Raw genomic sequence first — 14,101 nt, forward strand, 5'->3', positions numbered from 1 at the left:
ACTCCTCTAAGAGCTCTTCAAAGTGGATTCCAACGTCTTGCTTGTTTTCTAACAAATCTAACGGCAATTTGTCTACATCGCGACAAAGTCATGCGGGCAAATTTTTTCTAATACCTTCTGACAATAAAGTATGTGCTTCTTCTTGACACTGCGCATCAGAAGTTGTTTCTTGCTTCACCTTTGGCTCTTCAAAACAGTCTTCAACTATTTCATCGTGTTCGGAGAGGTTTTCCACATCCCCACTATAGCCGTTCGAAACTTCAGAAGATGTACTTCCGGTAGTCTCTCTCCCAGCTGTTGAACCGAAGAGAAAAGAAAAAAAATGCTTTAAGACGGGTTTGAACCAGCGCCTTTCATAGAAACCAACCGTTGATTTGGTCCTTTTAAACTATTCGAGTCAGGAATCGTGGAACGCGTTGTCAAAATTTTTTTAGTCCAGTTGTAAACAACGGCATTCGAAATCCGAGAAACGAGAACACTTAGCTTATCTTAAAAGGACACGGAGTTGCTTTATGAGACTCCAGAAAGCAAGGAAAAGACTTCATACTTGTAGCCTCCAAATATATAGTAGATAAATGAAAATGTTTGATTGATATACAAAAAAAACTTAAAAAGTTTGTAAAAAATTCACTAGCTAACCATTCCGTTTTTGGTACTCCTTTGCTGCTTTGGCAAGTGCTTCCCAATCTACTTCATCATCACTGTCATTTTCATCATCACGATACCTGTGCAACGCGAAGACAAAATGTAACGAAAAACAGTGAAAATTAAATTGGAATCTCTTGAACTCAACATTTTTTTTTTTTTGCCATTAATTAAACCCTAAACGTACATTAAGTGTCTTTCTTGTAGAAAGCGGGCCAGTTCTTCATGACCATTCTCCCTTGCTACGTCCTCCAGAAGAATCTCCTCATCTTTAAAGCTTTTAAACACAGTTCGTGCAACGGGAGTGCTGAATATAATAGTGAAGAATTCCATAGCGTTAATCTTTGCTGCGGACTCTGCGATCATGCGAAGAAGATAAAGCGCTTTAGCTTTGCCATTCCCTGTGAAAAAAAAAATGTTTCATATATTTCCATGTTAAAAAAGAAAAGTACATTTCCATGTTAGTTATTAAATCATTTTGTTAAGTCATGGTCTATGTGCTCTTCTTGACAATGTTCTTCGTTGTTGTCGTCCAGCCATAAATGGTCGTCAGTTCCCTCTATGAGATGCGCCTGCAGGGAATCATAGAAGTTATATTCATCAAAACAAATATTCAGTCCAAGATGATGAATATAACTACCATGATTCCCTGCAGGCTCATCTCATATGGAACTGGCCATTAATCAACTCTCTTCTCAAACACGCCTGGAACATAAATGAGTATAAAATGTCGGAAAATTCTTCACTGTTCCTTGTTTTCAGAGTGATCTACTGTTGCTTATTTTAAAGTCAAAACTGGAAGTTTCCCCATGAAAAAGGTATTTCCCCCAAATTGCAAGTCACTTGGCAGCCGCGAGGCAGCTTCTTTTGCCGGAGTATGTACATTCAGTTCACTTGAATGCTATGGTGTGGCAAACTTTTATAATTATTGTCCTAAACGTACGCAAGCTACCTCACGATATAGGCTGAGTGAGTTACATCCAAAATGAAGAAGTGAAATTTCAAAACTTGAGTTTACTGAGGTAGACAAACACTCAATTAAAGGGGTAGTGATAAACGACCTAAACACAAGGATGGTTACCAATATGGAAGATTACAACAGATAATTTTAAGAATAATTTCTTAAGCAATTCTCACCATTAGGACCCTTTCCTTCTTTCGAGTCTGATTCGACTTCCTTGACTACCTCGAACACCAAGGACAGCATTTCAAAGGCATCCGCCGTAGAGGTAATTTCGTCTTTCAAGTAGTTTTTCCTTTTCCGTCGACGTTCCTCATCGAATTTGTCTTTCTTTTCGTCAAAGTACGTGAAGAGCACTGCGTCAGTCTGGTGGTCACTGACCGTTTCCCCAGAAGAGTTTAACAGTTTAACCTCCACCTCACCGGCGCGAGCTGATGCTACCAAAACCAAAAAAAAGGATATTTAGTTATTTTTAATCAGCTATTTTAATGGATCATTTAACTCGAAGCCCGTTGTCATCAAGGAGTATTCGACTTCTCTGCGTGCCATACTATGGCACACTACCTGCGATCAGATAGGAGCAAACAATTTGTTTCTAATTGGGGGCATTACCCATTCGACTTGAAGCAGTGACCCCACAAAGTGCTTGCGACAACGAATAAGTAAAATAAATTGCAATTAGAATTGAAATCGAGGAACATTACTAGTGGAACAAGAATAAAATGCCTATGAAAAACGGAGTGTATTTGTCAAATATCTGTTGGACTGTCCAAAATATTAACCACACTCACGAGGAACTGTTCCTTGCAGAATGTTGTCGTTAATTCTTTTAGCAGGAACTGGAGGAATATTGCCAAACATCACTTTATATTCGCCAGTAGATATGCGTTCAGCCGATGAGGGGTCTAAAATAATGAAGAAGTTGTATCCACCCTGAAACGTATCAATAAAACTCACATTTAGAGGACCATTTTACTACAGGTTTGCAGAATATATTTGTTGGTAAATTACATGGTAGAATGAATCAGCCACCTCCGGACACACCGTAGAAATTTAACAAACTAGATGTCTTTAGTCATCTTCGACTACGACGGACGAACAACAACAGAATGAATCAATAAAGATTCTGATTTTTATTTGAATGACAACACAACTACGACCAATGCCACAACTACTCTTCACCTTCACCTTCACCTTTTTCGTTCATGACTGGGTGCCATAATAATGCCTCAAGAACTACTACCTCAACTACTGCCTCTATTACATGTCAATTCGCAATGTCTTACCACAACGCTTCCTGACGCTGGGGTGAGGTCAGAGATTTTTACTAAAGTCACAATTCTTGTTTGCTCTACAGAAAAAAAGCAGCAGAATCAATGTTGTTCAGAGACTTGCCTAGTTCTTTTCCTTTTAGGGGTACATGTTGTTTTGGGTGGTTTTGATAGTGATAGCCGAGAGCTCTGGTTTAAAATAAGAAAAACATGGAGGCATTAACCTCTATAAGGTCAATACAAACAATCATAATAATCATAACCCAACCAGTGTTAAAAATAAAGTTGACTCAGACAATAAGTTAACTGACAACTTAGTCGCTCTTGGAAAAAGTTCTGACTGTTCTATCACTTGAAAGCTGTCTCTATCAACTGAAAGGTTTAAACCCATGCATTAACTAGAATAAACAACTTTGAATGCCTAAAATCGATGAAAAGAACTACAAATAAAGGCGAAGTTTCTTACCTTGGTTTCTCCAGCCTCCCGTCATTTCTATTGGAGTATTAAGTGGTGACGAGATTGCCAACTGTGAAATTGAAAGTCTATCTCAATTATGAAATAATGTATTGACCGTTTACAAGACTAAAAAATGATCATTCTTGCATAGAAATAGTTTTTTGTTCCAAGGTGAATACTACAGAATCAACGGAGGTAATATTTTGCCATGAGTAATAGTCATATAGATGCAGTCATCATATGAGAGAACAGAAATTAGTATGCAATCAATTAAAAGTCAAGTTATTTTTTTTACCATAGAAGGTCTTGTGAGACAGTAATGCGCTACAGTTTCAAAATGGGCTATGGAGCTTTGTTGTTAATAAGTCATTACCTGTGTTTGATGAACGCTATCCAATGTAAATAATGATGTATAGCTTCCTAAGCCGAGAGAAAACAATCGGGCACACAGTCAAGTTGTTGTTTAGCATTGTGACTGATTACACTTACAGTACCGGAAGGAGGTAAAAGCATTACAGCACATTGGTTAAAAGTACGTGGATATCCTACGCGCACCCTTCCTTTCCTCGCCTAAGTCTCCCTCGTTTTTCCTCTCGCTCGCCCCCAGCTACCATGATCCTGGAACATGCTAACCACAGCCAGACAAGTAAACCACAAAAACTGCTTATAGGGGAGGAAATGGGGACCTTGTAACCCCGACCGATACTATGGTCTATCTTTCTGGTTGTAACTCTCAAAACGACAACAACTAAAGAAACTAGATAACTAAATTATTGACGGAAAACATTAAACCTACGGGGATTTGTATTTAAGAAATAAAAAACATGTACCGTGTTCTTATCGAGTTACAGAAAAACGAGTGAAAGTTTGGGAGAACGAGAAATGCTGTGGGAACACGAGCCGACAAGGGAGTGTTTCCACAGCTTTTTCGAGTTCTCCCAAACTTCCACGAGTGTTTCTATGACTTCATAGAAACATGGAAAACATATGCATGATTTTTATTTCTTATATAAACCTCCGCGACGAAAAAAGAAAACAACTTGTTTACTTTGATCATCAAAATGTAAATTCTCTTTCCTTGCACCATCATTACGTCTGTGTTTCTATCGAGTTTTAGTATAAATAGACTAGCGTTCTATCATGCACGAATGCCGTTCTCTGATTTGCTACGCTACTCACTATCTATTCTGCGATAGATAGTGAGTAGCGTAGCAGTGTACCCTTGTTAACAGAATGACGGCCACCTCTTTGCGTTTTCGAGGTGTCTGTGAAGAGGATTTAGATAAAGTTTGCAATACTTGTACATTTATACTAAAACAATTAGATTATTCGCTCTCGATTTCTATCGTGTGATAGTTGACCGAGCTCATAATCTAATTGTTTAACAGAAACACAATTTTGAAACCTATCAGCACGCGTATTTTCTTTGGGCTATTTTCTAAATGAGCATACGACAAGTTTCCTAACCATTTCTCTTACAAACGCACTAACATGTACAGGAACCCATCATGCTCTTGGCACTAACCATTAGTCTTCGCTTACTATACTCGCACCCAGATTTCTACTCCAAGTCGGCAAATATGAATTTATATTAGATTGTCACAAATTAATTGCGTTGGTCAGTGATAGATTTTTGGACAATCTCAGAGGTAGCCATCATCAATATTAAGCGAAAAATTCATCCGTGTATATTCGAGTACGGTCAAATAACTTCAATTTCTTGAAAACAAACCTGTCGGTAGTGTATTGTACGCGCTGTCTGGGTCTATTCTATTTTGAGTGGCAGTGATTCCATTTGCACATTCTCCATTTGACACGGTTTCGGGATTGTTAATGGATGGATTCTCGACAAAAGTCTGGGGAATAAAACAATATATCGTTCAGAGCCAGAATAACCATTTTGCTAACTAACTTTTCATTTAGACCCACTAATGACAGTCGTTTCTTTGAGTTTTCCAAGTGTCTGTGAAGAAGATTCAGATAAAGTTTTTATTCGCTCTCGATTTCTATGCGTGATGGTTGACTCGGGCTGCGCCCTCGTCAATTATCAAGCGATAGAGATCTCGAGCTCATAATCTAATTGTTAAATAGAACCATGATTTTAAACCAGTCAGCACGCGTATTTCCTTTGGGCTATTTTCTAATGATCGTTAATTTAGTATGTCAGCTGCCATGACGATTTCTCGAAAGCGACCATTGCTTCGAGAAAAGTTAATGCAAGAGCAAAGGGTAATGTGATATCAAGAAAATTATACTTCAGATGGTCAAAAGGAGCCCACTTATTATATCAGTTTCAATATAGAAAATGAGCATAATGCTAGCTTTCCTGATTTGGATAAAAAAATGGACATCAGTACTAATTTAACAAAATAAACGTACTTCAACATCAGCGTGCATTTGTTGTGTTGGTGGTGAAGATGGCAGGGCGTCCTCTTCTTCTGAATCATCATCATCATCATCGTCGTCGTCGTCGTCGTCGTCGTCGTCATCATCGTCATCATTATCAATATCGTCATCAATTCTTCTTATCTGGTAATTGTAACATTTAGAAAATTGCAGTCACAAAACGCACACTGTAAGTGATGGGTTCGCTAATGATATCCCCCCCCCCTCCCCCAGAAAAAACTTATACGGTTGCTTCGTAAAGTTGATTGCATCCGTTGTTTAGGAGAAAAAAATCATTTATTTCTCTGTCGAAATATCTTAAAAGAATCCCACAATGTTGTGTATGCCCGCGCACGTCGTGGTAATCACTCGTTTTTGAATTCTGATGACTGATAGGAAGTCAGTATCGCAGCGAATATAAACGTTAATGTTAAAACAGCCGAGCATGCTTTTATTGTTCGCTGACAAAATGGACGCTGACAAAAAAACAACTTCCCTAACCAACTTCAGGGAGTTTTAGCAATGACGACGGCGACGCCGAGGACGACCCCTTGCAAAAAAAGTATTTATATTTTACCCTCAAATGTCACAACTGTGTAGATTTGTTCAGTACGCCTATCGCTCTAAAAACCTGCTCATGCTAAATATGTGATATATGATAGCGTTCAATAGGCCATTTTGCTGATGAATATTTCCCAGTTCCATTCCGTTGTAGGGGCAAGAAGTGATCACTCAGCCAAAAATGGCCTCATTAATTCATTAAATAGATCAAATTTTGCCCCCACAAGGGACTGGAGCTAGCATTAGCAAAATGGTGTATTCCAAAGGAAGACACGAAAAATTAGCCATTGCGGTACACGTTCTCCAAAATACGTATAGCTTCGTCATTTCACGTTGTTGTTTTGCAGAGGGCGCCAAAAAAAAATGTACTAAGATTCAAAACGCACGTGCAGAACCATTGTTCTGCCAATTAAACCTTTTGTTTGGTGACGTTCTCGTTGCCGTCGCCGTTGTGGTTTGCTAAAACTCCCTATTGTGGTGTCTACGACTGAGACCACTGGGTAACTTGACGGATGCACACTTCATAAACATTGATTCTCTGCACCATTCAAGTTACCATAAGGAATAGAACTTACATTCTGATTCTGATCGCGTAAAGTGATGGTGTCAACAAGACAGGTTATCTCTTCTTCAGTTAGTTTATCTAAAAAAAAACAATGGGTATTAAATTTACCGTTAATAATGCAATTTTCTCTTATAATCTCAATCTTTCAATATAGCTATGGTTGTGGACTGAGAAAATTGAATATGCGAGTTACAAGCTTGGGAAGTGATTGTGTCGAGTTCTTTTTGTAACTTTCGCAACATAAATGACCTGTTTGTTGCAGAAAAAAAAAATTACCCATCCTTTTGATGTTCTAGTTTTATCTGCAGTCATAAGACCCTGCAAAAATTTGGCGTTGTACAAAGTCTTAGCTAGACAAGGTTCTCTGTTTTGTTACAGAGGACGTTTGAATTTCCAAGTCTTTCATTAAAACTTAAATATTAAGCACCTCATAAAAAGAAGAGACGCGGTGGCCTCGTGGTTAGTGTGCTCGTCTTTGGATTGAGCGCTCCTGGTTCGACCCTTGGCAGAGGACATTGCGTTATATTTAACAAATAAAGAAGCCTAAGTTGTGTATTACACTGTGATAAAATACGACGGGCATTTGAGAACACGAGGGAAATGTGTTTTCTACATTTCTCAAGTGTTCTCAAATGTCCGCAGTGTTTTATCACAGTGTAATACACGGCTTAGGCTTCTTCATTTGCTTTATGATATAGAGGTAATGTGACGAAAAACAATAAAACACGATTTTCCTAGCTATGTTTTATACTCTGATAAAACATGGTTTTTTGAGCAATCAAAGCGCGCGCAGGGTCTTATCTATATTATAATCTAGGGCAGGACACTTTGCTCGCACATTGCCTCTCTCCACCCAGGTGTATAAATGGGTGCCAGCGAATTTAATGCTGGGGGTAACCCTGCGATGGACTAGCATCTCATCCAGGGGGGCGTAGAAATACCTCTGAGTCCGCCATGCGATGAAACCGCCTGATGGGCTACTTGGCTTCCATGAAAAGTTTTGCCTTTACTACCTCATAACGAGGCTCACATTATATCGTCTCATACTTGGGCTTTGCCTTAGACTATGGTCGCAGAAATTTAATAGAACTCTACAGATAGGCACAAAGTTTGAGTCTGGGACTATCTACTTACCTCTACTTGCAGATTGAGGAAGCAATTCTTCTTTAGCTGTTCTGGAAGTATTGGTGCTTCCTGAAGTTACGTTTTGCGGTATCACATGTTCAGTTTGAGTTGAACCAAAAGACGATGTTTCATCCTCGTGTCCCTCGGTCATGGCAGTCTCCTTTAATATTTCATAGCAATGAAAGGAGGGAAGTGTCACTATTATGCATGCCTACAGAGATTCATTGGAAGAAAAGCGTTTTTCACTCTGACAACAACAACAACAACTAGGTTTATTTGCATGACCATTAGTACATACAGTGTTGCAAAAGCTCTTGTAAACTAAAACTAATAACTTAAGCTAAAACGGAAATGACTTTCCTGAACATATAATAAGGTTATGATATAGCAATCAAGTTACATAGGTTTGATTTAAAAGAATATTGCGTAGATCAAAGCAAGATGAAATGGACTTTGCTAATGAATATTAACATAACGATTTGCAGAGGTCATAAGTTCGCCGGTGCCTTGTAATGCAGATGAATGCTTAAAATTCGGAACGATATTTTCTATTTTTCGATAAAGCTCTTCTCTTAGAGTAGAGTATTTAATGCAATATATGCGAAAGTGAGATGCATCTTCAATTTGATTAGATTTAGGGTCTATATCTTGGGAGAGCCAGGGCCTGTGAAAATAGCCGTAATCTTACGGCAAATTATTTTTCGTGAAACCTGGGAAGGGAACGCCCATTTCTCAGTTCATGCTTAGTGGATTAAGAGTCTGGACAGAACGAGGCTAGAGTTGACTTTGTCATGATACAAACCTTGTTACTTTTCAAATGTAGTGGGAGGCGCGGTGGCCTCATGGTTAGTGCGCTCGTCTCCGGATCGAGCGGTCCGGGCTCGAGCCCTGGCCGGGGACATTGTGTTGTGTTCTTGGGCAAGACACTTAACTCCCACAGTGCCTCTCTCCACCCAGGTGTATAAATGGGTACCGGCGAACTTAATGCTGGGGGTAGCCCTGCGATGGACTAGTATCCCATCCACGGGGGAGTAGAAATACTCCTAGTCGCTTCATGCTACAGAAACCGGGATAAGCTCAGGCCTGATGGGCCACTTGGCTCGCATGCAGACTTTACCTTACCTTACCTACTTTTCAAATGTAAGCTATCTTGTTGTCATCCTTACTACTATCTTATCTCTGTCATCACAAGGTCAGCTCAAACCTTGCTATCAGTAACTGGGTCACCGTATACAAAACTATAAAATGGCCTATTGCTGCGAGATTTAATATTGCTTTCAAAGAAAGTTTTACACACTGTTTGCTTCTCACCTGCTGCTTGCATTAGGTTAGAACATGGCGGCGACAGTAATGCATGGCAGTGACACAAAACAATTAGTTGTTACCCTGGCAGCAACAACTGTGCTTGAGAAAAGACTGGAGAAAAACATTTGTACCTTACATAGGCAGAGAATGTATACAACTCTGTTTCCTCTCGTCATCTTCTTTACGTTCTTTCCATTCCATTCTGAGATGGGGTTTTCCACATGTGTTTCATCGTCACATTCACGTGAGCATGGACAAAAATAATTTCTTGTCTTTCCTTTAGTGAAAAACTGGAAGCTGAAAACGTTCAAAAACGAGAAAAGGAGATTATTTTGACGCTGAAGTAAGATCACGATACTCGCCAGAGCCCTTGATACTGAGCGGGAGGAGAGGGGTGTCCTTTTGTCCGGGTATTATTTCCCTGCTGTTGTTGTTGCTGTTTTCTTGTTTTTGTTTATGTTTTTGCTTTTTGGGGGGGGGGGGTGGGCATGGTCTTTTTACCATGCTCATTTGTTACACGAAATTTTTCCATTCTTCAATGCCTTCAGAATTCGATTAAGTTGCAAAAAATATCATAAGCTAGCAATGTCAAAACCGGGCTGAAAAAACTAAATGAAAAGGTAGCTGGTGACTGCAACTACGAAGAACTTTCTTGAAGCATTGTGGGAGAAGTTGCTAAATTGTAGACACTCATATTACCACTCGCATAAAATGATGTCGAACTTGGATTAAAAGAAAACCATAGATGAGATGACCCGACACACTTGTGAAAACATAGGAAAACATTAGCGTTTGTCGGTCTCAGTCGATGTTTCTGTACCCAATTCAATTCGACCACTCTTGCAAATTGTAGCCTCGCGCGATCGGATCTAAGATGATGTGTCTAGGTGTCTGAACACTGACTATACTTAAGTATTTTGTATGCGTCATGGCAAGGTTAATACATGTAAATAACGGCATTTAATCTGTATTATCACTATGTCTTACCGCTTGCCTTCTAGCTTTGGCAATTTTGCCACGAGTATATCTCGTATTTCTCTTTCAGATTTGCCGTCTTCTATTGGTATCGTTGTACAGCCGTTAATGTTTTTCTGCGCTTGATATAACTCGGATCTTGTCGTACCGCATAGGTTGTCGGGATGAATAACGAATCTTTTTTCCTGGATGTGTTTTTTATTTCGTGGTTTTCGTTTCCTTTTTCCCAGTTCAACTCCACATCCTTCATCTTCAGACCCCGTACTTTGGAAGCTTGCTGCACACCGGCCACGGCCTCTGCTACTCATTGTAGAACTGCAACGTGTTCGAAAACAGATTACAGACTATAAATTAAGTACGAAATAGAGGTTAAATCCACTACCGTGTGACTGAAGGAGACAGGAATAAACTAAATGAAGACAGGAGCCATAATCGGGGACGGAGACCGTAAGTCTTAGGATCCGCGCGCACCTATGATATGGGACAATTTTTCTATCATGTTTAGACAAATTGCGCCATCCTGACGTCATATAGCCGCGCGGATCCACGCACATGTCGAGGGCTCTCGCGTGGACGCTGTCACGTTGCCTGACCAAATGGTGATATTCTCTTGCCGATTTTTCACAACGATGGCAGGGAATAAGGCAGGGAATAAGAACCAGGGCTCTTATATGTAGTTTTATGCTCTGAGCTAATGGAAAAGGTGAGTTTTTTAGGGTCGAAAACAAGACTTTTGCGCAATTTTGCGCAGTGAATGAATATCTGCTCGCGCTAGTTGTACGAGTAAGAATTTGCGTTTGTTCTGTAAAGAAAAATTAAGTATGTAAGAAAACTCTTTACTCTGATATCGAGTTAATTTGTAAGTTTCCCAAGCAATGCTTAATCATAACCAAACCCTGTTTTTGATAATTTCTTATTTTTTCGGTTTGTTTGGCGAGTTGGAAAGTTTTTGAACTGAAAGGAAAGTCTGACGCGTGCAATAAGTAGCTCATTTGCATAGTGCAGCGCGTGCACTTTCAAATCTTTCGTTGTCTTTTGTGCTGAGATGCTACAACAATTTTCACCAACGCCAAAAGGCTACTAACATCATGTGTGATTCTTTAACATAGTGAAATTTTACACTGCGAAAATGAAATAGGCAAGGAGTTTTGATAACTCAGCCAGCAAAATCGAAATCTTAAAAATATTGAAGATCTGATACCAGGATTCATTATAAAAGAGGTAAAAAACGTTCTCTGGTAAAATTGTTTAAAATTGTGAGCTTTCAACAGCGAGTCTGCTGTCTTCAACGGACAAAAATGAAATCATTTCATTTTTGTCCGTCGAAGACAGCAGACTGGCTGTTGAAAGCTCACAATTTGAAACAATTTTACCAGAGAACGTTTTTTACCTCTTTTATAAAATCGAAATCGTTGTTCGAGTTGATTAAAGAAAGCGTCATCGTGACCTTGCTGATTATTTCTGCTGTATTCACATATTTTTAGCTAAGCTTTTAATTAACAAATGGTAAACGCCATAGCGTGTACTATTGAGTTTTATATAATAACCCAAGTTATTCTTGCATTTTGATTGGTTCTTGCCTATGATCTATTAGAGGACAGATGCACGATTGACGTCATCATTTCAAAGTTTTTCCCCCTGTGTTTTAAAATGGCGGAAAGTTTTGAGAATTTAGATAATATTTTACATGAGTGGGCAAAAGGTAAGGTACAAGAAAGTCTTGTCCAGGCATTGAACAGCTACCAGAGGCATAGTCTAGCAGGAAGAAGAAAGATAAAGCCGTTTCTGTTTTAGAAAATGACTCAGAAAAAATACTCGAGCTGTCTCAGTCGGCAGTCGAGCGAGACTAAACCAAACACAAATTAAAAATTAGTCTTGGTAAGCCGAGAACCATTGCTTTATCTCGAATTTAACAAACCCAATAAACAAAATGTTTATGAGATTAATTTATTTAAAACATTGAACTTTTTTCAGTCTCAAAATAATTGTTGACACAGTGATTGTCAGGAATAAAACATCAAAACCACTTCTTAAAATCAGTTAAAATAATCACATAACCTCGCTTTCCCATGCGAATGTTCCAGTCCGTTTCAGGGCACAGCAGCGAGCAAAGTATAGCTCACTACAGCTCACGGCCAACTGTATCGCAGCTAGAAGGTGTCTCCGACACTATTTCAAACTGATTTGAGAATCACCAATCACAGAGGACACAAATTTCCACCATCACTAAACCCTCCTTTCATTCAAAACTCGAATCGAATGGCCTCATCGCGTAGAATGCCTATTGTTCTCGGGACATTTACTTGCAGTCGAATAAAAATTATAGGTCTGTTATATTAGCAGCGAAGCGTAAACAGGGACGCTCTGATTGGTCAAAGATCACGTACGCTTTCCTCCGAAGGGAATACTGCCTTAGCTCATTAACTTGTCAAGGCGGGGCTAAGAAACAAAGGCCTCGAAAGTTATTCTTTATTCTATTGTTTCCGATATCGCGTATTTCAAGCTGGCTATTTCAAGCGTTGGACTTGTAATGGATATTTGCATCCGATTTTTACCATAGGCCATTACATGTATCCGGGTTTTTCGTACCAACGTCTTTTCGTACCACCCATTTTCGTACCACCTACATACACGTTCGTACATGTTCGTACCACGTAAACATACATTCCAAATAGCACAGATTTAGACTATCTGATAGTCTAAATGAGATTTTAGATGTATAGCATGGTTTTGGTGTGAAGTTCCGGAGAATAATTATCCACGGAATAACACTCTTATCTTCACGCGAGCGAATTATTCTGTGACAAAAACTTCGAAGATTGTTGTCACACAATAACTCGTTCGCCTCTTCGAAATTTTTCAGTAATTGGCGATGTTTCCCTTACTTTATTCGCCTTGAAATCCCCTAAAACTTTGCAAGGAATAAAAAGAATTGTTTCTTTGCTAAAGATCTGGTCTTGAAAGCCGAGCTTCTCAAAAAAATCTGACCGATTGACACGAGTCTTCACGCTGTTGTTGTCACATAATAACTCGCTGGCCTCTTTGAAGTTTTTCAGTAATTGGCGATGTTTACCTTACTTTATTCGCCTTGAAATCCCCTAAAACTTTGCAAGGAATAAAAAAAATTGTTTCTTTGCTAAAGATCTGGGCTTGAAAGCCGAGTTTCTCAAAAAAATCTGACCGATTGACACGAGTCTTCACGCTGTTGTTGACAATAACTTGCTCGCCTCTTTGAAGTTTTTCAGTAATTGGCGATGTTTACCTTACTTTATTCGCCTTGAAATCCCCTAAAACTTTGCAAGGAATAAAAAAAATTGTTTCTTTGCTAAAGATCTGGGCTTGAAAGCCGAGTTTCTCAAAAAAATCTGACCGATTGACACGAGTCTTCACGCTGTTGTTGACAATAACTTGCTCGCCTCTTTGAAGTTTTTCAGTAATTGGCGATGTTTACCTTACTTTATTCGCCTTGAAATCCCCTAAAACTTTGCTAGGAATAAAAATAATTGTTTCTTTGCTAAAGATCTGGGCTTGAAAGCCGAGTTTCTCAAAAAAATCTGACCGATTGACACGAGTCTTCACGCTGTTGTTGTCACACAATAACTCGCTGGCCTCTTTGAAGTTTTTCAGTAATTGGCGATGTTTACCTTACTTTATTCGCCTTGAAATCTCCTAAAACTTTGCTAGGAATAAAAATAATTGTTTCTTTGCTAAAGATCTGGTCTTGAAAGCCGAGTTTCTCAAAAAAATCTGACCGATTGACACGAGTCTTCGCGCTGTTGTTGTCACACAATAACTCGCTGGCCTCTTTGAAGTTTTTCAGTAATTGGCGATGCTTACCTTACTTTATTCGC

At 39.2% G+C, this 14,101-nt stretch overlaps 1 protein-coding gene across 5 annotated transcripts in view; it reads right to left on the minus strand.

The window, feature by feature from the left end:
- The window catches only part of LOC149104018 (uncharacterized), a 45,920-nt gene that overhangs the window by 10,666 nt on the left and 21,153 nt on the right, over nucleotides 1-14,101 (minus strand). For 4 of the 5 annotated variants that reach the window (XM_089273587.1, XM_089273590.1, XM_089273586.1 and 1 more), the window contains exons 2-15: nucleotides 10,263-10,565; nucleotides 9,407-9,572; nucleotides 7,980-8,130; nucleotides 6,856-6,923; nucleotides 5,714-5,863; nucleotides 5,067-5,190; nucleotides 3,708-3,754; nucleotides 3,344-3,404; nucleotides 2,893-2,957; nucleotides 2,398-2,539; nucleotides 1,783-2,043; nucleotides 833-1,046; nucleotides 640-725; nucleotides 115-294 (exon numbers count right to left, since the gene is read on the minus strand). In XM_089273587.1, coding sequence (XP_089129713.1) covers nucleotides 115-294; nucleotides 640-725; nucleotides 833-1,046; nucleotides 1,783-2,043; nucleotides 2,398-2,539; nucleotides 2,893-2,957; nucleotides 3,344-3,404; nucleotides 3,708-3,754; nucleotides 5,067-5,190; nucleotides 5,714-5,863; nucleotides 6,856-6,923; nucleotides 7,980-8,130; nucleotides 9,407-9,572; nucleotides 10,263-10,558 — 2,011 coding nt within the window. In that variant the 5' untranslated portion in view covers nucleotides 10,559-10,565. Of the gene's footprint in view, nucleotides 1-114; nucleotides 295-639; nucleotides 726-832; nucleotides 1,047-1,782; nucleotides 2,044-2,397; nucleotides 2,540-2,892; nucleotides 2,958-3,343; nucleotides 3,405-3,707; nucleotides 3,755-5,066; nucleotides 5,191-5,713; nucleotides 5,864-6,855; nucleotides 6,924-7,979; nucleotides 8,131-9,406; nucleotides 9,573-10,262; nucleotides 10,595-14,101 lie in introns of all 5 variants that reach the window. The other variant, XM_089273588.1, reaches the window with a different exon arrangement.

Source organism: Orbicella faveolata, unplaced genomic scaffold, assembly GCF_042242905.1.
Source record: "Orbicella faveolata isolate gen_17 unplaced genomic scaffold, um_ofav_v1 contig_35, whole genome shotgun sequence".
NCBI classification, from domain to species: domain Eukaryota; kingdom Metazoa; phylum Cnidaria; class Anthozoa; order Scleractinia; family Merulinidae; genus Orbicella; species Orbicella faveolata.